This window comes from Mus caroli, unplaced genomic scaffold, assembly GCF_978045245.1.
Source record: "Mus caroli unplaced genomic scaffold, Mus_caroli_1 scaffold_17, whole genome shotgun sequence".
NCBI classification, from domain to species: Eukaryota; Metazoa; Chordata; class Mammalia; order Rodentia; family Muridae; genus Mus; species Mus caroli.
The window spans coordinates 71062623-71089458 of record NW_028227272.1 but is presented as its reverse complement, the minus strand read 5'-3'; the positions used below and the strand labels follow the sequence as shown (position 1 = coordinate 71089458).

General features: G+C 35.8%; 1 protein-coding gene across 12 annotated transcripts in view; it reads left to right on the top strand.

Annotated features, from left to right (window-relative positions):
- The window catches only part of Robo2 (roundabout guidance receptor 2), a 1540028-nt gene that overhangs the window by 1462810 nt on the left and 50382 nt on the right, over nt 1-26836 (top strand). For all 12 annotated transcript variants that reach the window (XM_085832480.1, XM_085832479.1, XM_029470224.2 and 9 more), the window contains 6 exons: nt 1574-1805; nt 4093-4217; nt 5851-6022; nt 14265-14447; nt 22782-22824; nt 24221-24348. In XM_085832480.1, the coding sequence (XP_085688606.1) occupies nt 1574-1805; nt 4093-4217; nt 5851-6022; nt 14265-14447; nt 22782-22824; nt 24221-24348 (883 nt within the window). The remainder of the gene's footprint in view (nt 1-1573; nt 1806-4092; nt 4218-5850; nt 6023-14264; nt 14448-22781; nt 22825-24220; nt 24349-26836) is intronic.

Genomic DNA, 26836 nt, shown 5'->3' with positions numbered 1-26836 from the left:
GAGGCAGAACTGGGTACACAATCCCACTCCAAACTGTGGAGTTCTTGATAATTCCTAGCAGCTGAAAAAGAAAGGGTTATTAAAATGAATGTACATAGCCACTGATAAGTTGACCACTCTTCAGTAGAAGGCTATACATGCAAGAATATTTGGACAGTACAAACATGTCTTTTAGAAGGATTTTTTTTCTTTTTCTTTTCTTTTCTTTTTTCTTTTTTTTACAAAAATGTTCATAGTGTTGGGTGGGAAGCAAAGCAAGGAGAATCCAGGAAGGTTTGGAGGAGCAGCTAATATTATCCAAACAGCTAATATTATGACAATTTCAAAGAACTAATAACACTCTGAAAAATACTTCTCTTTAAAAAACAAAATGAACAAACAAAACTTAGAAAACTTTGGGTTATTTTGAGAGTGGGGAGGGAAGGCAGCAGTCACATGCATGTGCAGCAGTTGGTACTCTCCTCACACCACTCTTAGCACAATTTAGCATCTGTCAATGAGCTGGGATTTGTCAAAGAGGATGTGCTGGCTGGCCAGTAGTCTGTGGCCTCACCTCCTCCATACAGGTTAACATCCTCACAACTGCGCTTTTGTTGTTGTTTCAATGTAGGTTCGACACTGTAAGTCTGTTTTTCAAGCGTTCAAGGACAGCAGTTTTCCAACTGAGCTGTCACCCAGGCCTCAAAGAGTGAAAAGAACATCTTAATAATCTCTCAGATCCAAAAGCTCAGACTTCTTGTTTAAAGTATCGCCGCTGTGTAATATAGGGAAAGATGTGGAAGTTGTCAAAACATGCAGGATGGAAAGAGTAGAGGGGAGAGCTTGCTACAATGATGTGCTTTGAATTGAACATGGCTGAGAGCTAAGAACTTTTATACTCTTTAAAACATAATGGGGCTTCATAGCTGTGCTCTCGCCTCTGGCTTAGCCATACACAGGCCAGTAAACATTCCTCCTTCATTCAGATCACAGAAGTTGTGACTTCAGGGAGATTGTCTGTACTCTAACTCAACATCCTGCTCCTTCTAGACTTTCTATGTCCCAATGTGTTACAGTCGCAGTTGCTTGATTGTGGTTGTATCTTGACGATTGAGTAATTATTAGCTAACGTCCCCCTTCCACATGGAAGACTAAGGAGCCTTCCTCCATTGCCCTTTTACCTACGCAGAAGTCAGTAAGGTTCTTGGCACCTATCAGTAAGAATAACATCAAAAGCTTCTGAATGAGAAGATAGTAAGGAAATGATGTTACCAGATGTTACATATATTATGTTACATATATTATCAGGAAACTAAGAACTGTTTAGTGCAGAGGAATATAAAACCAATGTGAAACAAAACTCCAGCTTAGACATTGTGAGTCATTTTGAGATGTGGACATAATTGGCGTGCTCATCACTTTTGAAAGATTTTAAAATAATAATATATGCATGCCATTGAAGGATATTATTTGAGGCAGGCGTGAATAAGAAGACCTTGTCATTAACTCAAATGACCATGAAGAGGTCAGAGAGGGGCAAAGGACTCAGTGATGTCTTCCTTGTTTCTTTGAATGATCCTATGCCATTTTGCAGGTGGACCGACAACCCCAGTTTATTCAGGGCTACAGAGTGATGTACCGTCAGACTTCGGGACTCCAAGCCTCAACTGTGTGGCAGAATCTAGACGCCAAAGTCCCGACTGAGAGGAGTGCTGTCCTTGTGAATTTGAAAAAGGGGGTGACTTACGAAATTAAAGTCCGGCCGTATTTTAATGAGTTCCAAGGAATGGACAGTGAATCGAAAACAGTCCGAACCACTGAGGAAGGTCAGTACTGGTCTCTAGTTAAAAGAACCTTGTATTTAAGACAGATTATTTTATACTTCCTGTTTATACTAATTGGAAGACCATAAAAGGATCATATATTAGTGAATCCAGGAGTGTAATTTTCTTCTAATACTCTCAGAAAGAAAGAAAAAAGAAGTAAAATGGTTGGACTTGAGCTTTGTACAAGGAGATAAGAATGGATCAATTCGCATTCTTCTACATGATAACCTCCAGTTGTGCCAGCACCATTTGTTGAAAATGCTGTCTTTTTTCCACTGGATGGTTTTAGCTCCCTTGTCAAAGATCAAGTGACCATAGGTGTGTGGGTTCATTTATAAACAAAGAAAATATCTAATTTAAAAAAAAAAAAAAGAGGTTTTACCCTGAAAACATTTTCTGTCAAGTGAAACAACCTTTTGTAAACATGCTACAAATACCAACAGGCTGATGTTGATGCACAATAAAAATATTAACTTCATGTTGATTTGAAATGAGATATATCAACATAGACAGAAGTGAATACATTTGAAAATATACTACTTTTAAGATATTTAAAAACAAAATAATACTAACATTTCCAATTATGTTTATGCTCTATTAAACTTCCCCTACACTGCAAACTTGTTCCACCAGTAAATGGGGCGAATAATTATAACTTAAGATAATTTTAAGCCTTGTTCCCAAAACCAGTTTCACTGCAGTAGACTTTTTTTTTTTTTTGTGGAACAGAATTTTTTTTAGTATTTGGTCCACATTTCTGTGGCCTGGTAAATGTAACAAATGGACTCAGCTGGACTGAGTCTGAGAGCAATGAACAGTGATTCGCATTCTTTCAGATCTGGAGAAAGAAACTGAGTACTGGAATAATTGACCTGTCAGGGAGCAGGCTCGGAGTTCTCCCGTTTAGCCAACAAGAAGGGAAGCTTGGCTTCCGAGTGTTAGCTTTCATTGCAGCCTACTACTTAATAACTGCAAAGCTGGTAGACGAGTGGTCAGATTTATGTCAGAGTGCTACTTTTTGGAGAGGCACTGTCGTGTGAAGGGACAGGAAGGAGCAAATTGCGTTAGCAGCTGTCGCTCTCTGTCTTATATCTCAATCCAACTGTCATATCAATGAAATACTCTGTGATTAATTTACCAAATATGGGACAGCCCCTTAGCCGGTCTTTGAAATGTATTTTCAGTTATTTATAAAGAGCATGAATAGTGAAGTTATGAAGGCATTGACAGTTTTTTTTTTTTTTTAAAGAAAGCATTTAGTGGTCCACAATTCTTTGCTTTAACTCTCTAGATGGAGTTTTAGTGGTATCTCAGTATTCCAAAGTTTCTCTTTCTATTATTGAGTTACATTAAGATGTTCACTGGGGATGGCTGAGTTCTGCACAATTAGTGTTTCCTAGCTCTGGGAATCCCTGAAAGGGGCAGCCTGCAATCTACATTCAGAACCTGCTTCTCACTCTTCTCAGCATGGTTGTAATTAGTTATAGGAGAAACTATAAAGACAAGGAATGGCTGTTGGAAATCACAAAATTCCCCATTTCACATCTGACCCAACAGGAGCCTGTCTCCATTTTATTAGCAAAAATCCCTTACCCTACCACATGAAATATGTTTTACATCTTAAATTATAAGCCGGTTCTTAATAGTCAATTATTTTTCCCAGCATGGAAAGAAAAGCATTGTTTTATTTATTGGTGAGATTTATAATTTCATTTCTGTTTTTACTTAGTAAAGAAAATATCTGAAACAATACAAAAAAGCCAGCCTCTAGAAAGAGTTCTTGTTTGCATTTTTGGATAAATCATTTAAGAATATTTTGATTCAAGTGGTTTTATATATTCTTCTAGAAACTCAGTCATTAGAAAGTATTAGTGGAAAAACTCATAACTTCTAGATTCCAACACCCTGGGCTTAAATTCTGACTTCTTGTTTAATCGTAGTAAGTATGGCCTCCTTATTCAAATCTGAGAGGAGAGTTTTTTTCCAGTTCCTAGAGTCATTAGAAAGATTTAAAACTAGCAACACACTGTCTAACACAGGAAAACATCTTAAGAATGCAATATGTTTAGTTTGTAATTGAGTATATAATACTCCCACTCGCTGCTTCCACTTTAAAATATGCACTGAGCTTAAAGCCTGTTTTCAACAGATTGTCACTTGTTAAATACTATGTGCAGATGCTGGACAACTGGAAGGCAGAACCTTAAAAGTCTTGTCTTTATTTTCATGACCAGTAAGCTTGCACATACCATAAATTAGTGTTTACATCAATCTATTTCCTTTGCAGCCCCAAGTGCCCCTCCCCAGTCTGTCACTGTGCTGACAGTTGGAAGTCACAACAGCACAAGCATTAGTGTTTCCTGGGATCCTCCACCAGCTGACCACCAGAATGGAATTATTCAGGAATATAAGGTAAAGCTGTACTAACAAAAGGAAGCCCACTGGGAGCTTTCTCAACTCCAGCCACACATGTAGCAGACGATGGCCTTGTTGGGCATCCATGGGAGGAGAGGCCCTTGGTCCAGGGTCAATGCCCGAGTGTAAAGGAATGCCAGGGCAGGGATGTGGGAGTGGGTGGGTGGGTGGGTGAGCACTCTCAAAGAAGCAAGGAGGAATGGGATAGGGTTTTCTGGAGGGGAAACTGGGAGAGAAGATAACATTTGAAATGTAAATAAAGAAAATATCCAATTAAAAGTATATATGAAAAAGACCCATCTTAGGGCCATTGGTACACAACCTGTCTCTAAGGGCTCAAAAGTGGAATGTTACCTTTGGTTGTATTACAAGCAAGAATGAGAACCCAACATTGAGGTCAGAGTTCATTTGGAGAAGTGAGAGCAGAGTAGGTTTCAGTATGATAGAATTGGGAACGACGGACGGACTGGTTCGAAGTAGAAGTAAAATCCCACTAACCCCAAGTTTGCCTGTATTATCAAGGACAAATGAATTGAATGTCAGGAAAGTAAAATGGGGTGGGGAGTGAAGAGGACTTCTGGGCCAATTTGCATTGTGTTCTCTCTCAGGAAAAAGTATGACCCACTGAAACAAGTTTTTAATAGAATAGCAAAAAAATTATTGTCTCATTTTTGAACTTATGGAATGGTTAATGTAAAAGAAAAGATCCCTGTTGTTTCATTATTACCACTGATGTTTAAGATGCAAAGTGTGTCAAACTTTTTATAATACAATCTTGGTAAATTGTGATGTGGTTATACATGAAACTTTGGAAAATATTCAACACAATATTATATATATATATATATATATATAATATATTTTTTCTAGAATTTGGAAAATAACAAGCTAGGTAGAGCTGATACCATTAACCACAGATCCCACCTCATCTCAGAAAATCATTGCTGATGTGGAAAAATAGGTTGAATAATTTTATCCAAAATGGTGCATATTGAATTTTATTCCTAAAGGCTAAGTTTTTTTTTAAAAAAAATAGAACTTTGTCAACCTACAGTACCTTACTGAAGCAAGTAGATGTTCTAATTGGATATTGTTCCTTCATCTTCTCCATCCCATTTTAAGCAAACATGCTTAACAAGGATATATGTCCTTATAGTAACATAACAAAATGAATTTGAAAGTGTTACAGTGAGATAGCAAAGTGTACATACTTTTCATTAACATCATAGCACACAATCACCACATTTATATTGGGTTATGTATAAAAGAAATGTTGATACATTCAGCAGATCAAAGTAAGAGATTTTATCTATACAAACGTCAAATCTGAAGTCATCCATCGCTATCCTGATGTGTCAAAGGGAGTCACTGCACCTTCTGATTTGCTCAGTGGAAACTCACACGAGAATAGTAAGATATATAAGAATGTGACAGTTTCAGCTTGTCATATTGTTATCCCTCAAACAAACCTAAATATTCATAGGATGGCTATAAATGTCAGTGACAGAACACCTTTATAAGACTATATAGTAGATTGATCACTCTGAGCAAATATGTATTTGATGATAGTAGCCAAATTCTCAGAAAGGAAATTTCATACTGCCTCTTTTTTACTTCCCCACTTCTACAGATCTGGTGTCTGGGAAATGAAACGCGATTCCATATCAATAAAACTGTGGATGCAGCCATTCGCTCTGTAGTAATAGGTGGCTTGTTCCCTGGAATTCAGTACCGGGTAGAAGTGGCAGCTAGCACAAGTGCAGGGGTTGGAGTAAAAAGTGAACCACAGCCGATAATAATTGGTGAGTATCAGTCCACAGAGGCTGAACTTAGTCTCGTTCCTTGGACATTAAGGCAGATTGTGGTTTTGAGTATTCATCTTGATCATGGCCAAGTATTTGTGAGAATTGTTTCTCAGCTATAGTACACCATACAGTAACATAAAAAATATATAATCCTATTATCTGTAAGTTCTACCTCTAAGGAGTTCCTCAAAGGAATGAATACATGTGTTCTTGCAAAGCCTCACACAGAGTGTAGGTTAATTGGCATGAGTTCATAATATGATTCACACAGTTGTTTGCATATGTGCCCTATAATCTTACAGCTACCACCATAGAATTGTATTTTTAAAGGTTTACTAACAACTTACTTATATTCAATAGATCTACAAGTAATTGTGGTTCAATGAAAAGACAGAAGAACAAGGGAATCATTCGAGAGTATATTTTGACTCAAAGCTGTATGCTTCCTCTGTGCCAGTGTATGTCAAAATGAGAAGCTTCCTAAAAGGAATTTGTAATTAAAATATACATATGAGAAGAAAACTTCACGCTCCATCTATTCAAATTCTTGAATAAAATGGTTCCCCCATCACTCTTGGCAATGTTTATCTGTTCTTGATAAGAATATGAATGAATTTATCTAGACCATGGCAATGTGTGCATGCCCTTTGACGCAAACAATGTTTTGGGGGAGTCTTTCATGTATTTTTCAAACAGTTTTAATGCATGTTTACTGAATGATGTTGAATCTTATGAATATGTTCTATTTGGTTTATCTAATTTTCTATTTAGAAAATGTACACTCTGTGTGAGGCTTTGCAAGAACACATGTATTCATTCCTTTGAGGAACTCCTTAGAGGTAGAACTTACAGATAATAGGGTTATATATTTTTTATGTTACTTGACATGTCTAAAACAATTTCCAAATTGTTTTGAAATTCTCAGAAGCCAGAAAAGGAACTTTAGTTTTTCTGCACCATCACCAACATTTGATATTGTCATTCTATAACAGGAGGCATTCCAGTGAATGTAAAGTGTACATCTTTATGGATTTAGCTTCAAATTGTTTGCATTCTAATGGTGTGTAACAACCTTACCTATGCTAATTTCTTCTTCTTTTGAATATTGAATGAAGTTCTTAGTCATCTCAAACATACACACACGCACGTGTGCGCACACACACACACACACAGAATTTTTTTCTAGTCCATGAGTTCTCTATTTTAATAGTGTCTTTTGATAAGTGTTAAATTATAATGAAGTACAATTTAGCAGGTTTTCCTTTGTATATGTTGCCAGAAAAACTGTGTTATATCACTCCACAGGACCTTTTAATTTTATTCTAGGAGCTTTATAAGTTTAGCTTTCATGCCTAGGATGATAATTGATCTTCAGGTAATTGCATGATATTGAAAGGCTTACATATTCTATACATTTATTAAATAGAATGGATAGAACCTCTTGACCAATCTCTTAATAAATTAAGTGTATTTGAATCCCTTTCAGGGTCCATAACATTTATATTTGCTTATATAGCAAGCCATACTGTTTCCATTGCTACAGTAAATGGTCTTAAAAATTGGGTAATGTAAAAATGCCATCATTCTCTTTTATAAATTTTTTCTGTAGCCAGAATAGACCTTTTCACTTTCTACATACTTTTCTCATTAGATTGTCAGTTTCTACCAAGACTTCAAGGAATTGCCAATGAAAACGCACTAAATCTATTTGTCAAACCGAGGAACAGTAGCAGTGAGTGCTTCCCAGGAACGTAATATATGCTTTCATTATGGAAGTCGTATTTACCACTGGGCAGCAGTGCTTCGTAGTTTTCAGTGTGTGATCTTTTATGTACTTTGCTGATGTATTTCCTGACTGTTTGATATGTGTTTTACACTGGGTTAATTTTAAAATTTCTTTCTCGACCTCTGTTGTTGATACGTTAAATTTCACTAAATCATTTGAAGAGGTAAATCATCTTTGTATTCCTGAGAATGAATTGTAGTTGGTCATTATTATACTCTTTGTGTCTGCTGCTGGCTCTAGTTTAGTATTGTGTGGTAAAGAATTGTGAATTTGTGTTCATAAAGGATATTGATTGGTGGTTCTTTTCATTCTTGGTTTTTATTTATCTTTATAGGTCTCAATCAAGTTTTGGAATGAGAGTGAATGTCTTTATAGAGTAGGTGGGAAGTCTGTCTCTCTCCTATGTTCTTCAGGATATTTGATAGGGCTGATGTTGTCTCTTCCTTAATATTTAGTAACAATGATAGCAGCCATGCCTAGCAGAATTTTGGTTATTTTAGTATAATATTAGTGAATTATGATTTATACACATTAGAAATATATATGTACATATATATGTATATAAAATTGTCTTCTACAAATGTAAAGCAAAAATATTTATCAATGAATCTAGAAATATATCATAATTATGGATTTGTACATATCCTTTTAAGTCTAGAATGCCTTACTTTTAATTTATCATCCCTTTTTGCCTTACATGTATATGTATGCATGTTTACACGTGTAGGTACAGGTGTGTGTATATGTGGGAACCTAAGATTAATGTCAGCTATTCTCATTCTTTTGTCTTACTCTTTGAAGCATGATCTCTCAGTCATATCCAGAGTTTTCCTATATAAAAAGAATATCTCTGGGGATACCCTAGCTGTGCCTCCATGGTGCTAGAATTACAATGAGTTTTCATGTTTGCCCAACATTTATATAGGCTCTCAGGATCTGAACCCAGTCTTCTAGCTTGTGACCAAGGTCTATAACTGAGTAATCAATTCTCAAATATGGAAAATTTGGAGCTATTTCTCCAGCTTTTGGTTTGGAAGGAGTCGTCTTTCCAGCCCTTATTCTAAATCTTCTGGTTTATTTGCTCCAGAGTGATTATGTGCCAGGACTTACATTCTAATGGGCTTATTTCAGGACCTTCATCACATATTTCTCTTTAATTCACTGTGACACATCTTGCTCTGAAATGGACTCTGTCTGAAATGCTAATATTAGGTCATCTCTTCAAATAGTTGCATTATTTCTTAGCATTTATGTTAAGTTCTGGTTCTCTGTAGAGATTATATATTCTTTTAAATAAGAATTACAACCCATTACATTAAAACTGAAGTTTCAGGAAGGTGGGATGGCTCAGCAGATAAACGTGCTTGGCCAAACCTGAAAACCTGAGCTTAATTTCTTAAACTCACAGAGTAGAGAGTACCAACTCCTGCAGTCTATTCTCTAACTTCCACACATGTGCATGACATGAGTGTGCCTAAATCCCACTCTAGGTAAAACATACAAACATATAAATGTAGTAAAATCATTTCCAAAACCTATAATGTGGAATGACTACTTCTCTTTTTTCCTTTAACTCATATTGTTTTGACTATTTTTTTTTTATCTGCTTGTCTATCTTTGTGTGTCTGGTTATGTTTTATCAGATGTTGGACTTTGCTGATGATATATTATAAAGGTCAGTAATTAAGGAAAGACTGTTGCTGTTTGACCTATAAAGCAGTCTTCTTACTAGATTTTTATCTTGTATTTGCCAGGTGTCATTCCATTTCATGGTATTTGTATAGGAGTTTTTAGGTTTTGTCCTTTTTCTTGGACCAAAACCTCAGTTTGATGTTCAATTTATGGTGGGGCCATTTGGGAATTTCAAGAAAAAATATTAGTATGTCTGTGTGGTCTCCTAACAGAATAGAATTCAGATATCAAGAATTTACCACTCTGACCTGGATATTAGCTAGACAGCCTCCCTTATCTTTTGTCCTTTGCTTTGCGCCAGACCTTTGTAGTCTTCCTTGGTGCAGAGTTCTGTACTCATCAAAGGATATCAACAGGGGATTGCTTGAAGATTAGTGCGCATTGTCCTCAAATGGTTCTCTTCTACATGTAAGCTTCCTTTAAGTTCTCTATCATTCAGCATTTTGAAGCTGTGAATTCTGACATGTCATATAAATGACGTAAGGGTTTATCAGTGTGGCCACTAGCTTGCTTACCATGCAGGGCTTGGAGATGTCATTAAAGGAACTAGAAGCTTGTCAGTGAAGATTTCTCTGCTACAGCTCTAGTCTTTAAACTCTTTCAATTCCCTTCACTCTTATTGACATCATAGAGACAATACGTACGAAAACCAGAGTATATATTCATTAAGAGTTCATAAAGCATTCATTTATTTTCTGATTTTATCAAAATGATATTCAGGCAGGATACCACCAATATCAGAGTGATTATTTTGCCTCCTGAATAGAGACATAATGTTAAATGTTTTAGACGTCTCAACTTTTTCTTTGTTTGCTAAATGGATGGCATTTAGAGAAAAGTTAGAGTATCACCTTTTCTCTAAATTGCCTTTCCATCCTTAATTAGTTGTTCAGACGGAATTAATTCCTTAACCTGAGGGAAACCTACAAACTTGCCCTTCTGAGATTTTCTGAAATAAATTGGAGTTAGGAAGAAGTACAGGTATACTCAAAAGGATTTAAATATACATATATCCTATACGTGTGTGTATGCACAAGTACATACTTTATTTAAAGTCTTTAGAATTTTGAAGATTATGAAGGTCCAGGTGTGGCGCCACATACTTGTAGGCTATAATCTCATCACTATGAAGACTGAAGAATATATTCATTAGATTGAGACTAGCATGGGCTATACACTGATCCCAAGGCCAGTAGAGCTAGAGACAGAGACTCTGTCTACAACCACGATGAAACAAAACAAAAATATACATGAGTATATCTCCTTTCACTATAGGTTCCAATCCTAGGTTGCATCAGTGCTGAGGGATAACAATACTTTGCTTTACAAGAAGAAAAGAATAATTCTCCTTGACACCCCCTAGAAGGAAAACAAACAAAAGGTGTATTTACTGAATATGTTTTTTTTCTTACTCAGAAATAAGTAAGATCGCCAAAATACCTATACTTCTGTTTTATGCCTGTTTTATGCCTATTTGTCTATTGTGCTTAGTAAATAAGATATTTCTCAACATGATAGAAAATTTTTTCTCTTTTCCTTGTGGTTGTCTACTCACAATATTTTGCAGACCTGTTTCTGTTGGAACCAAGAAAACATTATATAAAACAAGTGCTAGGTCCTTCTCAGAACAATTGTATCCTAGCAAAATTATAGATTTAATTTAGATTATGTTAAGTAAATTGCAAAGTCCTATTGAGTTGCATTATTTCTAGAAGACTGAGTCTCTAACTGCATTAAACACCCTTTATTCTACCTTAGTATAGAAAACAAGTGTTCACATTTTTCTAGAAATAAAACAATAAAACCAACGACTTCCCAGTATCCTGTTCAGGTAATTAGAATAAGCTATGCTCAAGAGGCAATCATGGAACACAGTAGTGTAGTACTGGAAATGAGGACATGCACATGTGTAAGTCCAGTTCGACCCAGAAAAGGCTGTGTCCTCCAGAGATTCGCTTCTTTTTAATATCTACTGCTGTCCTGAGACACTTCCTAATTGTTTCTTTAATTATCCTTCCATATCTAGCTTCACATCTTGTCTGATAATGCTCTTTACACAACTGCTACCTCTCAGCTGAACAGTGACTTAATGATGGCTAATCTCCTTTTCTGTTTCAGTTTACGCTTCCCCCATTGTACAGTACATACTGGGAGAAGCATGTAAAGCGACCCAAGCTTACCTTCTTCCCCCTTTACCAATTAAGTCACGCACTGGCATTTGATGCCGTTTATGCTTCATCATTTTAGACTGCTGATATGCCAGACTGTGCAAAATTTCAATTATTTCATCTAAGTATTGTGAAGGAACCAATACTTAAATACTGTAAAATAGGATATATAACCTTACACAGATTCAAATTTTTCTTACTATTTGTATTTGCTTTTTTTAAACTATTTTCTATGTGAAAGCAGATTTCATGTGAAAGAGTGTAATTAAACTAACAGACAAAAGGTGAAAGAAATTCATCCATACCAAATAGTAGTTCAAATAACAAATATATAAATTCCAATAATTGTCACTAATAATAAAACTTTAAAAAAATATTCACCTTTGATCCTCATTCTGGAGAGCTGGTGATTACTAGAAGTACATACTGTTACTGGAGTAGGTATGATTGTCACTGATGTGTCTAATTAAGTCTCGTTCCAACAAATTACTTTGTTCTTCATTACTCTCCAATTGGAGGAAGATACCACATTTCATTACATTTTTTTGTCTGCGAGAACAATAAAGCATGGTGGGTCCCACCAGCCTTATCTCAGCTCTACTTAGGACGACTAAGAACACTGCTTTAACAACCGTCAGCATAAGATATCATAATACACTGTGGCTTACAAAAATATGGCACAAAGCTGAATGAAACATTTTAATGACTCCCCTTAAAATGATGCAAGTCTTCTCTTCCTCTCTGCAGTGTTCTCTATCAGGGTTTTAGGGTTTGTTGATGTTTGTTTGATTTTTTTCTTTTTTTTTTTTCTCTTTTCTTTTCTTTTCTTTTTCTTTCTTTCTTTTTTTTTTTTTTTTTTTTTTTTTTTTTTTTTTTTTTGCCTTTGTAAGTAACTGCTAATAGAGTAAAAAGTCACCAGATAACATATTTAAAATATGATATTAAAACACAGGTTTAAAAACAAATGCATTTTATAGTAATAATAGATAATGCTCTCAAACAGAAAGAAAGAAGAAAGGGAAAGAGAGAAAGAGAGAGAGAGAGAAAGAGAGAAAAGAAAGGAAGAAAAAGAAAGAAAGAAAGAAAGAAAGAAAGAAAGAAAGAAAGAAAGAAAGAAAGAAAGAAAGAAAAGAAAGAAGGAAAGAGAAGGAAAGAAACACTGCCCCACACTGAATTCAATACAGATGTAGATATAAATATAGATTAGATATAGATATAGATAGGTATAGATTAAGTAGCAGTGCCAAACATCTGAATCAGGGCAAACAGATTAAGTTCTTGACACAAGCTTTGAATTTCTCATCTATTAAGTGGCTGAGAAAATATACCTATTTAGGGGGTCAAAGACCACAGTGTTTCTTACATATAACCGAACTGCAATCACTAAAACAGTGAGAAGCACCACCATGCTGTTATCTGCTGGTCTGACTCTTTTGCGTTTTGATTACAGCTTAACTTTCAAATACCCTTCATTAAATACTGATTGACACTATATTTACTGGGATCTCATTTTCTAAGTTTTTGACCTTTAAAATATGCCTTAAATTTTGTTTTTCAATGTCTATGTGCTTCTTCAACTCCGCAACCTTTAAAGTATGGATGGTGATTTGTTTAATTGATTTTCAGATGTCTAAAGTTTTGAAAAATAACATGCCTTGATTCTGTGTTAAAATTCTGACAACTTCTAACTGCTCTTAGGGAGCGCGTGAAGTTCTAACGTTTCTTAAATTATACATACTGAGCTTCAAGCATTGATGTTTTCATAATTTCTATTGTTCTACCCAGGGGATTTCATACCTTATTCCAAATTAAAGTGTATTTCTATAGAACATCTTTGTTAGACTATTGATGGTCATATGAAATTATTTTATCTTGTGAATTATCCCACTTGAAAATAGGCAAAGCATAACAGAAAGGCAGTGCATAAGTATTTGTGTTATGGGAACTTTGATAAAGAGTCACTTGAACTTGTTGTGCCAGGGTCTTGGAATAACCAGGAGGATCTCCACCCTCTCAGAGGAGACGTGTGGGGATGGACGGACATATTGTGGAAGGGGTAACCAGGAGGGGGACAGTCATCATTAAGTAAAGTGAATAAATACAAAATAAAAATACTTTACCTAGCCGGGTGTGGTGGCACACGCCTTTAATCCCAGCACTCGGGAGGCAGAGGTAGGAAGATTTCTGAGTTCGAGGCCAGCCTGGTCTACAAAGTGAGTTCCAGGACAGCCAGGACTATACAGAGAAACTCTGTCTCGAAAAAACAACAACAAAAAAAAAAAAACAAAAAACCACTTTACCTAGTAGGGGTTGACATGATTATTTTTATCATATACCATTATAAATCCGTAAGTGGTTTAGAACCTCTCCTTGACAAATTGAAAGAAAAAAAAGTATCCTTCTAATGGCATTCACGTGATTCAGTAGTTCTTTAGAAACATAAAAGTGTTCTTCTCTGTAATTCTGACAACCTCCACATAAAACAGATAGCAGCTAAGCTTTAAAAGGACACGTCTGTGCCTTTGGTGTAACGTGTTTGTATTCCTGCTATTATTTGAGTTAATGTTTACCGACACCATTGTTCCTTCCGTAGGGGGACGTAACGAAGTTGTCATTACTGAAAACAATAACAGCATCACTGAGCAAATCACGGATGTCGTGAAGCAACCGGCATTTATAGCTGGCATTGGTGGTGCCTGCTGGGTAATTCTGATGGGTTTTAGCATCTGGTTGTACTGGAGAAGAAAGAAGAGAAAGGGACTCAGCAATTATGCTGGTAAGAGACTATTTTCAGCTATAAAACCCTCTTATCTTTTGGAATGTAATGTGATGAGAGGAAGAAATGGAATGGAATAACAAATGGATGATTTGGGCTTGCTATTAAAAACCAAACAAAAACAAAAACCCACTCTGTAAAATGCAATTATAGGCAGCATGCCTCAGTGCATTGCTCTTGACCATACCGTTTTATGGCCACAGGCAATCTTTCTGCTTGTATCTCCAACGAAGCATAGCTAGAGTAGACATGGATAAAATGCTCAACTGTTTTCTAGTTCTTCAAAACCACACACAGAGATCTTGCATGCTATAAAGACATCTTCTGAGACATGTATTTAGACAAGAGAGTGATTAAAATTCTCAGAGAAGGGGACACTTGAAAATCAGCTTTCAGTGTGTCACAATGCAGATTACACTGGGAAATGTCCCAGATGGAAATAAGACAAGCAAAAGAAAAAAAAAATCTCACCAGAATTAATAAAACTGATGAGGCATGAATGAAGTGATTCACTGCTCCCTTAAATTGGTGTCTAATTCAGTGTGGGCAAGCAGGATTTTCAAACAGAAGGAAGCAAAAGAAGCAGGAAAGGAAGCAGAAATGGCTGCAGAAGAAATGAAAGGAGAGAGACCCTAGATGATCGGAGGCATCTCCAAAAATACTTTCCTTCTTGTACAATGCCACAAAGCTTCAGGGATGTTGGATGCTGCACATTGAAACATCTGCAAATGAGAGAGAAAGATAGATGGGTTGGGTGATGGTACAGAAAGAGAGAGAGGGAGTCGAGAAGTGGGGGAGATAGAAACACGAAAAATACTGTCAGTGGTTCAAAGGATGAGCTATTACAATGTAGATGGCCATAGTTTGAATTACTTCCCAAAGCATCAATAAAAGGATAGTAACTCCCAGTTACACATAATCTGTAGAAATCCTCGAAAGAAGTTTTAATTTTATCCTGTGAACCTGAAATATTTTTGAGACCTTTGGTTGACTATCCTAACACCTGGTAAATTCTCTGTCAAAATCAGTTATTAAAACATTTATGCTAGAAATGGGCAATTGAATACAATGTCTTAACCGGAAAATATGGGGGAAAAAACACTCATTGGGTTGTCTTGCTTGTTATGTTACAACATGAAATGTAGTGACTTAAGTATAACATGGCTCTTATATGTCTATAGCATATGAAAATGCTCTGTATTAGTCACTCATCAGGCCTTGAAGAAGCATATCATATCCATTGACAAGAAATTTCCCATTATCACTTCACAGTTGTCAAAGCTGCTTGCTTCCTTACTCTTTGTCACCTAAGTGTTCAATCACTGCACCAATTAGAGATCTTTCCCTGAAAGGCGCAGTCAGTAACAAGTAGTGGGGGCAAAGGCTTAATCTTCAATAGCATTTCAATGCCTTTTTTAAGAGCCCAGCCCTCTGCCTTCATGCCTTCAGATATTGTCTATCACCCCGTCTGTTTCATCAGACACTAAACTATGTGTCTTTCTGTGATATGTTCATATCAATCACACAAAACATAAGGTAGTCTTGATTTTTCACTCAAGGACAGTTTGAGGCTTCTTCCTTCAATTGACTTAGTGATAATAGTTGCCGATAGAGTGTGGAAGTCACAGTAATGAAAAGTCCTAATATATTCACTTGCGGAACAGTGCCTTTGAAACCTCCATCCTTCTTCAGTTGCTCACTCCCAATTAGTACAATAGCTCTCACGGCACACAGTTTCCACTTTCAGGACAATTACATCAGACAGACATCTCTTCCTGTCTCTCACAGCAGTCCTTGGCAAAACCTATGCACTTAACTTGAAAATATCTGTTGGTCTTTGAGCTTGACAAGAGTTGTCCATTTTGTACTGTCATGACTCATTGTGATTGATGTCCGGAGCTTGCAGAAGGACTGCTAACTCAGAATGTGCTTTGCCCTTCAGATATTTGGAAGAAGGCCAAGCTGAGAGAAGCCTTTCAAAAACTTTAATACTTAATTGATAGATGACTGACTCTGAGGATAGATGTCCTCTATTCTTGTCATTTGCCTTCTAACAATTGCTGCTCTCTCATAGATGGGAAGCAAATGAAAATTTACCAAATCGCTGGAAACTAGCATTTTCCATAGTGTCTCCATATTTTCTTTTCTCGTATCAGATCTTCTACATTTTTGGATTTTTATATTTTTTGTCTTTACAGACTCTAGACAATTTGGGATTTTAAATAGGAATGGAGAGTTATGCAAACACTCTCAACAGTTTCTAGCTATAGTTTCCATGGATGAGTGGATGATCCATTCTAAAAGCACAGAATAGTGACAAATTAATTTTTTGAACAAGTCTCATAATAACTCTAGAATAAATATGTGGTATTAGTCTTTTTTATATTTCTTTTCATCAAAACTTCTCTTGTAAATTCATTATTTTGCCATTATGAATAAACGGTCAGATAAAGCTAGAGCAACGTAATTTCAATATCAGGATGATATTTCTGAAGTGTCAACTGTATCATCAATACATGGTGCTGCTGCTGAAATCTCTCAGCTTTAGGTCTGTGAAATCTCTAATAATTTGCTTATGAGGGGATTTATAAGTTTCAACAAATGAAGTCAATTCAAGCCAGATTTAGATCATTATATAACATAATTATGTTTTTTTACTTGAATAAAAATATAGTTAATAGTTTGATATAATCTCTTTCTTAGGCATCATAGACTTTGAATGAAGCTAAATGAATAAGAAACAGGACCTTAGACTGTTTAAGGCATCACTTTTCCCTACACCTTTGTCCTGCCTGAGTCTATTCTTTTTTTATGGATATTTTCTTTATTTACATTTCAAATGTTATCCCCTTTCCCAGGTCCCACCTTCTAGAAACCCCCTATCCTATTCCCTCTCCCTCTACTTCTATGAGGGTATTCAAACACTCACCCACCCACTCCTGCCTCCTTGCCTTCACATTCCCCTACACTGGGACATAGAGCCTTCACAGGACCAAGGACCTCTTCTCCCATTGATGCCCGACAAGGCCATCCTCTGCTATATATGCTACTAGAGCCATAGCTTCTAGAGAAAGAGTAAGAAATAATTACTGGAGGCACAATAATAGCTTTCAGTGTGAGACACAAAGTCTGGCAGGATGCCTTCCATGCACAGTATATAGGCAAAACCCTCACTGTATCTCATTATATCTTCTCAAAAACCTTGGTTTATTATTTTTATTATTGATGCTGTTGTTATTGTTATAAAAGTAGCACTGATGAAGGGATCCATCCCATAATCAGCTTCCAAACGCTGACACCATTGCATACACTAGCAAGATTTTGCTGAAAGGACCCAGATATAGCTCTCCCTTGTGAAACTATGCCGGGGCCTAACAAACACAGAAGTGGATGCTCACTGTCAGCGATTGGATGGGTCACAGGGCTCCCAATGGAGAGGCTGGAGAAAGTACCCAAGGAGCTGGGGGGATCTGCAACCCTATAGTTGGAACAGCATGATGAACTGACCAGTACCCCAGAGCTCTTGTCTCTAGCTGCGTATGTATCAAAAGATGGCCTAGTTGGCCATCGCTGGAAAGAGAGGCCCATTGGATTTGCAAACTTTGTATGCCCCAATGCAGGGGAATGCCAGGGCCAAAAGAATGGGAATGGGTGGGTAGGGAAGTGTGTGGGGGGGCGGGGGTATGGGGAACTTTTGGGATAGCATTGGAAATGTAATTGACAAAAATATGTAATAAAAGAATATAAAAAAAAGAAATTTGAAAGGAGAAAAAAAAAACAAACAAATTCAAAATTCTGTTAGTGTTGATAACTTTCTTTGGGTACCAGTGAATTTATCTTATTTACTAGAATGGGCTAGTGGATTAAACATTTATCTCATAAGCAAATATCAATAATAAATCAAACAAATGCATCCAAATCATCTTCTAGGAGAAACTGGTCTAAGCATGTTGCTGCTGTGCACAGTCAGAAGTAGGGGATTTTCAGGGCAAGGCTGAATATCATTTTTTGGTCTTTTTTTTCTTTCCAATTATTGTCTTCTCATACTTAAGTTCTCAGATAGAAATGCACAGCACTATTTTGCTCATGGGTTTATATGTAATATAAGTCTACACATGAACATTATTGTTCAATAGGTCATTGTGTCTCATGTTATATGTGCAGTAGGTTTTCATGACTATAGAGCAAGTAGTCACATTTATGTCCATTTTCACAGAGGAAAGCAATTCCCTGGTTCCTTTGTCAGAGGATTCTGGTTAAGGGAAGAATTCACAACTTCAGATGCTAGAAAGTAAAAGAGATTTGAAGAGAGATTTATAAAGAAAGTATTAAATGAGCTTTTAATACAAAGTGGACATATGGTCATAATTATAATAGTTTTCATAGCCAAAATAGTGAACACTTAAATTTTGAAAAGTAAATTTAAATACATTATGTATTATATGTACACATATTATTCTGCTTATCTCTGGAAGAGCAGCCTGTGCTCTTAACCACCGAGCAATCTGTCCAGCCCCAACTTTTCTTTAAATTTATAATTATCAGAGTAATCAAATTTTAATGAAAGATAGCCTCTGTTAACTTTTAGAGAGGTATGTTATATTATGTGAATATTATCAATAAGATCAATATTTATGAAAGTTTCATACACACAAACAATTTAACATGATTGAGGACATTGTAACACAGTAAATACTCCATGCGTGGATTTTAGAACTGTTGGTAAATAGAAATTATTTGACAGACCTATGCAAATGCAGCTCAATGACTTGATGGAGTTTTTATAGTCTGATTACGAGGCTTGGTTAATGCTTATTAAAAAGGATTACTATATTAATATTATCATGAAAGGGAAGAAGTCTTGGCTACAGCACTAAAGTTTCAATTTGGAGGAGGAAAATGTGACCCAGTAGAGATAGGCTTTCTAGAAGCTTCTTTGCTTCAAAATGTCAATTTACTTCATAGTTACATTCCCTCCCTCATCCCTCCAGTTCTAGCAGGCATGGCAGGAGGATTAATTCTGCCTCGTGACATTAGAAGCATAGAATTGCTCTACATATGACACAGACTTGGGAGATCTCTTTTCCTCCTGACTTTTACGTTAAAAAAAAATAAGTTGGAATATTTAATGCAATTCTAAACTATTTTAGATCTTCATGTCTTCAGTCTCTCTCAGTTGCTTCCTGGAAGTTCCTGTGTTGAAATGCTAGCAGAAACTCCTGATTCTCAGTCAAGGTCCTTTCAAATTTATCTCTGATAAACACAAAGTGACTGGTCCATGCTTAAAGAAACAGTGGCTCAGTGTTTGCCAGGCATCCTCCTTGCTGATCCCAGGCTCTTTCCACAACATGGCAAATATTTCTTTGAAATGAGAACTGCCTCGAAGCAGCTCTCTATTGGCTGTAACGTTATTTTTCTTTTATTCTCTCTGCATGACTTCTCAAAAAATGCTACTGAAAGATCATATACAATTTCCACTGTAAAAATTCTAATTTGTTCATAATTTGTCATTTGCTTTTATTCTATTGATAGATAGATGTGTTCTATTTTCAAATTGGAGCACCTGGTCAGAAAGAAAGAAATTGTCCACTTTCCACCCTCATTTTTTTTAAAAAAATCCGGCTAAGAATAAATATGTAATATCATTACTCTGGAGGAAGAGCCAGGCTGATGTTGGAGCAGGGACCAGACTGTTCTACAGATTGTTCTATACAACAAGGAAGCTAACCAGGGCTACATAAGGATACCCACTCCCTCAAAACAAACAAACAAACAAACAGACAAACAACAACAACAATAAAAACCAAGTAGTTAATGCTAGTGTGATAACAGGTGTGTGTGTGTGTGTGTGTGTGTGTGTGTGTGTGTGTGTTTGATCGAAAGATACAAAATAAAAGTCTCATGTCTACCAAATTGTGTGTGGACATCATTTTAAGTTACCTGAATAATTACAAATTGTCCTATAAATTTTTTTGTAATTTTTATACAAAAATAGAGATGAATGTCTTCATTGGATCTTTGGCAGCCTGCTATGTCTAGAGCCATTTTAATAAGATTTTGAATGAGGATTGAGATACAAAGAGGAAATGAATTTGTTTGAACATAGCGTATGAATCACTTTAAAAACAGAATCCTTCATACTTATATTTAGTTCCCAAGTAGTTAATATAAAGCATATTATAGCATTCAATAACTGAATAATTTGTAATTGGCTAATTTTGGTGTCCTTAGCCTATTTATCCCTTTTTGTTGTATATTTATTTCTCTCATTATCACAAAGTTTGTATGGGAAGAAAGAGCCTCTTCATTAAGCAAAGCTATGTATCTTTTGGTGCATCCTTTAAGCAGCACTTATCATTTTCAGAAGTGTAGCCTACCAGACACTGCCTCCTGGCATACTAACAATGATGCAGCATCTTTTTAACTCCATTTTAACCCTTAGTATTCTGTTGTAAACCACATAGCCACTCAGATGCATGAGACAAGGTACTGGTAGTCGGCTGTACTGAGTTCTGGTTTGTGTCAGTGCATATGTGTGTTCACAAAGGTTTGTGTGTGCTATTTAGGTGTTTATCTAATATATGCACTATCATTGCTTAATACGTTTATGTTAACATTTAGTTATCAAATGGGCACAATATGGTAGAGTTTCACTGCTGATATCAAATCTTAAGCCACAAAGTGGAGTGATAATCACTATCATTTTCTTAGAAGAACTGTCTGTAAGTAGTTATAGACAGATGTAAAGGTTCCATGTCGATTGTCTCATAGCACATTTGAGAGCCTTCCTAAAAGCTTAAATGGCAGTATATGTGGGGGCCCTACAAGACATTTTTGGAGCCACATGTCAGTCTTTAAGTATGATAGACCCTTAGAATTAACGCTTTATTTCCCAAAGATGGCATTATAACAGATAATATTACCTTCTTGATGACTATCTAGAAAAGTATTACGGTATAATATTGCAAAAATTCAGGAGTGGTCAGACTTGCTATCTGAAGCTCGAGAAAATGATGAGTCATAGAAAACTTTCAAATTAAAAACTCTGTACATTGTGAAAACATATCTTATTTAAAATGAGCAAGTTCTCTAAACAATAAATTATTTTCACATTTGTCACCAAACAAATCATAGACCACGTAACTGGAATTTTCTGAAGACCAGGCTCTGTGTTCATTTTTCTCCCATCATTCCGTGATCACTTTAGCTGCTCTGTAAAGATTTGGGTCCAAATTGCAAGACCCTAACAACTCTTCCCTCTAGAGATTTTCAAATAGCAAATATGTTTTACGTAAAAATCTAGTTTGGTAATTAAGTGACAAAATTTGATACAATAAACATGAAACTCCGTGTACAGGTAACTCCACTGTGCTTGCCTATTTCGCTCTTGTTACAGGAAGAGTGGATGCCATTGAGTACACTAAGCCTGAGATGCTTTTAGCTGCTTAAGGGAATATAATATCCCTTAAGTACCAATCACAGTGAAGCTCAAATACATCTTATCTAAAAGATTTTGTAAATGGGATGATGGGGCTGAACTGATATATGAATCCTTTGGTCAGTGCTTTGGGCTGATTTCATGTTCCTGACTTGTGAAGTGGTAACCATTAATTGGAAGGAAAAAGAATCATGACAATAGTGACTGACAATGATTCTACTAGATGCTCCTTGGTGCTTTTATCTTTAATAATCTACTTAGCATGATAAAAAAAACCTTGAGATATTAACACATAACTGGAACTCGTTCAGTATCAACTGTTCACAAATTACATTGTCATGAGAATACTCTTCTATATTAATAGCACTTTATGTCTGCTGTAATTAGAACGATTCAATACATAATGCTTGTAGGGATGCCTAAAATTATCTGTGATGGGGTGATGTGTGTAATCAATAGTTTCTATATTTTTATTAGAACTATATTACCAAGTAGAACAATGCTAGTTCTCTTCAAGGTGTATTTTTGTATTGTTCCTTCAAATAAGATACCTTCTTGTTATCAATAAATTATTACATTTAATAATTCCACAGTAATGCTATAACACCCTTCTAGTAAGACTGCATATACACCACTTCTTACAGTTTTCACATCTAAATACAAATTGCCACTCTCACTGTTTATTTTGATTAAAGAAACTTGAAAAAGTCTATTAAATTAGGGGCAAGTGATGACTTTTTCCTGAGCCAAGCCATGGCTTGTTGTTACCTATATAATTCCATTAATTATACTGTGTTGTAATTTCCAGTCTTCATCTCTAAACTGAGACCCAATAGGTGGCTGTTATTCATGGTGATTAATACTAACTATGTGTGTATGTCTTTCTTTTATTATAGTAACATTTCAAAGAGGAGATGGAGGACTAATGAGCAATGGGAGGTATGCTAAGGAGTTTCTTTTTATTATTATTTTTAATCAGTACTGGGGAAATTCTGTAGTGAGAAGCTATTATTGTAATAAACGATCACTTATAAGTCTGAGAATTCTAGGAGGAATTAAATGGCTTACCACAAGGTTTAATGGTCTATCTGTTGTACACTTTAGAGGAATCAAGTCCAGATGTTTCATATCTCCCAGATGCCCCTGAAGAAATTAGTAGTAAATATCACAAGGAATGTGTTCATTTGTTAGCAGGATGTTTATTGCATTAATTAGACATTAGCAAATGAAGTTGCTGTTGTTTAAGACTCCTTATTGGCTCTCACTAAATTGCTGTGAGTGAACAATTACACATAATCGATCACAAAGTAAATGATTCATGGATGATGAATAGGCTGTAGATTGATAGAACTGGATTCCACAACTTTGGATACTCAATTGAAATTGATAAAAGCTGATAACAAACACATATATCCTCATCTATTTTCCCTTTGCCAATATGGAGATTGTAATTAGGCTCTGGTAATAACTTCCAATCTCCCATTTAATCAATATTTTAGCAAAAAGAGATTAAGTCTAATGAGAGCTAGCGGATATAGCAAGAAGCAATTGAATCTTCTTATTGCTGTTTCCATAGAAACACATGTTTCTCTTAGGGATTATACCAGAAGGGGTCTATCAAAAAAAGTACAACAATTATAGATGATCTGTTTCTTTGTAAATATGCTAATATTCTGGAAAGGAATCAGAAACCCAGCTCTACCTTAAATAATAAAACTCCTCATTAAATGTGATAGGAAAGAAGTTTTCTTCATAGACCATGCTAACGTGTTGAGCCTCATAACTGGATCTTTTACTGCCTTAAAAAAAATCCTTAACAAGCCTTTTTATTTTTCAGCGAGGGAAATATGGAAATGTGCTATAGGTAGAAAAGTATAAGAAATGTTCATTAATTTTCCTAAAGCTATCAACCACCAATCTAGTATGAGGGTTCTGAGTAAGGAAGACAGTCTAGCAAAAACAGATTCAGTTCTCTGGGAATGGCAGGTATGGAAGTACTACTCAGAAGAACTGGTCCCTCAGATGTCATCTTACCAGAAAATGTGGTCTCAAGATTCTACTCTACTTCCTATTCCCCACCAGTTCCAGGATGGACAATTGATTAACTTTTTATGTGGGCAGAATCTCAGGCAAAGCCTCTTTAGTCCCACTGACAGAGAAGATCTATGTATAGCTTTAATGAACTACTGAAGTTATTTAGTTCTTAAGAGCACTTGCAATTTAATTTGAAGTCAATTAAAATCTTATATCTCCTTACCCTTTTTAGCCTGTAAGGATGATGTCAAAATCTCTCACTGAGCCCCACAATATAATCTTCATTTCATTTCTGTTTCAGCCGTCCAGGTCTTCTAAATGCTGGCGATCCCAATTACCCATGGCTTGCTGATTCTTGGCCAGCCACGAGTTTGCCAGTGAACAATAGCAATAGTGGCCCAAATGAAATTGGAAATTTTGGGCGTGGAGGTAAGTTGTATACTTCAAAATAATATTGTATGTCATCTGGATGTCTACTTTTAGTTTTGTGCTCTGGAATCTTTAATTCATTTTATTTTTCTTCTAAACATTACTATTATATTTTCATTTTGTTTGTAAGTAAACAAATATGCAATCACATACATACAAGGGAATGCTAGAAGGAAGTTTGCAGATCTCAGTTCTCTTCTCCAACTGTGTGGGCCCCAGGGAGCAAAAGGAAATTTGAAATTACAACTGTGTGGAATTGGGTGGGTGGCTTAGTGGCAAAGAGGATATAATCACCAGAAGACCAACGCATGGTTACCAGTATTCATATTAATCAGCTTTAAATGACTTATAACTCCAACTCCAGGGGATCCAGCATCCTTTACTGGGCCCACACCTGCACTCACAGATGCTTACACATGCACACACACACACACACAATTATATAATTAAATTTTATTTTAAGGAGTATCTTATTTTGTGATTAATGCAATAAAGACATATAGCCACAGTAATATAATTTGCCAACTACTTAAGTAGACAACTTGTCTACTTAGTTGTATATTAATTTAAGTAAGATTAAGGTCTTAAGGAAATCATTAATAACTGAGAAGAAAAATATTGTCCGAGCTTTCACTTTTCAAATATTAGCACATCATCACTAAACCATGAAACTAGGAATTTCCGTGTTTTTCTACATGTTTTGCTTACTTCGTCCTAGTCAGTATGCTTTATCAAGTATCTCTTCATGGAGAATATGCTTGATATGATTCCTGTCACATACAGTATCTATGAAGAGTAGATAGCTAAGTGAATAAGACTTGCTCAGAATGAGACTTCTAAAGATCTGTGGTAGAGTGATATTACAAATGAAAGGGGTGATTGCACTGAGTAGCTGCTGACACTTCCTGCTATTGGGAGGTGCTAATAAGTCTGCATACTACCATTATCTCTATGGGTTTAATTTTACTGTAAAAATGTTATAATGTAAATACCTGCTATTTTCCCCAAAATATGTCTTCTTCAAATAGAGGGATGTAAAATAACTACAAGGAGAATTGAATGGATGGGTATAGACGTCTAGACGTTTGCTACATCTCTGTTTAGTGCAATCAATATAGGAAGGATGTGGCATAAAGCATAGAATGTGATCAGCATGATAATAGGCACCAGCAGGTTACAATTGACAATGGAAAGGAAGCTGTATGATTGGCTGGTCAGCTTTGAACTCTGTGTAAACTACATGAGAAATATCTGTACCTAAACACATCCAAAAATCTTCTCCCCACTATGTCCTCTCTGCTGTTCCACAAAAATTATTGTTGTAAAAATTATTCAGTTTCTAATACCCATCCAAGCATAGCTCCCTTTTTTGCTTGTGTTTGTATCCAAGCACCACAACATTCTATGTTCAATAAATACACACATAACGAATATTCTGAGCTTGTTAGGTAAGCTACATAAACTTTTAGATATCTTTTTCCAATTTAACCAAATTGTATACATGCAAATTTGTGCATTTTTTCTTATTACCATCTCATTTTTGAAAAGTTAAATGTTTCAGAGGTGCACAATGGGGTCAATAAAAAATAATTGGTAGGTTTTTCTGTTTTCTTTTCAGGGTGGTAGTATTTTTAAGTATTTACTACTTATGTAGGAAAACGAACATGTGATATTTTTCATGCTTAATAATTAGTCTTTTACAAAGTTATAAAATAGATTATAATATTTATAGTTTAAGTGATAAGAAATCAAATCTGTTCAAAATAATAAGTTTATATGTGGATGGTAAAAACAGGTAAGATCTAATTTTAAAGCTTTGAATATTTTATCTACCTGTTGTGGATAGCCCTGGGGCTAATTATATTTGATATTAATCCTGTTCTCCTGTGAATGACTATGAACAAGGAATGAGTCAGCACTCAGGGATTTCCTGTAAACCTGCTTCCCACCTTAATTTGTAAAACAAAGGAGAGCTGATGATTGGGCAGATAAAAAGTGAAGGTGGAGCAGAAGGTGGGAGAGAGAAGAGAAAATTGGAAGAGGGAGAGGACAGAGAGGAGAAGGAGGAAGAAGAAAAGCAGAGCAGAAGCACATGGCTTGGAGAAACCTCAAGTTCTAAGGGGTCTCATAGATGGGGAAGATGGTAGTGTAGCAGTAGATCTGCCCAATCTAGGCGCACAGCATGTATTCATATTAATTGTGTCGTGTTTTCATTGCCAGGGCTAATTTGAGAGGAGATACATCGCAACATCTACACTATGCCTTTTTCTCCAAGTTGACTATTACATGGGATATAGGTCTATATAATCATAGGCATATACAAGAATTACGAGAGACACTAACATTTCTCCTTAATATTGGGATTCTAATATATATTTAAATATAAAGGAGAGTATAATTCAAATACTTCTGTCTTTTATCAAGACAAAATTGCAAGTTTCCTTGACCATTTCATTAACAAGTGTTGTCTCACTTCCTACCCCCTGGA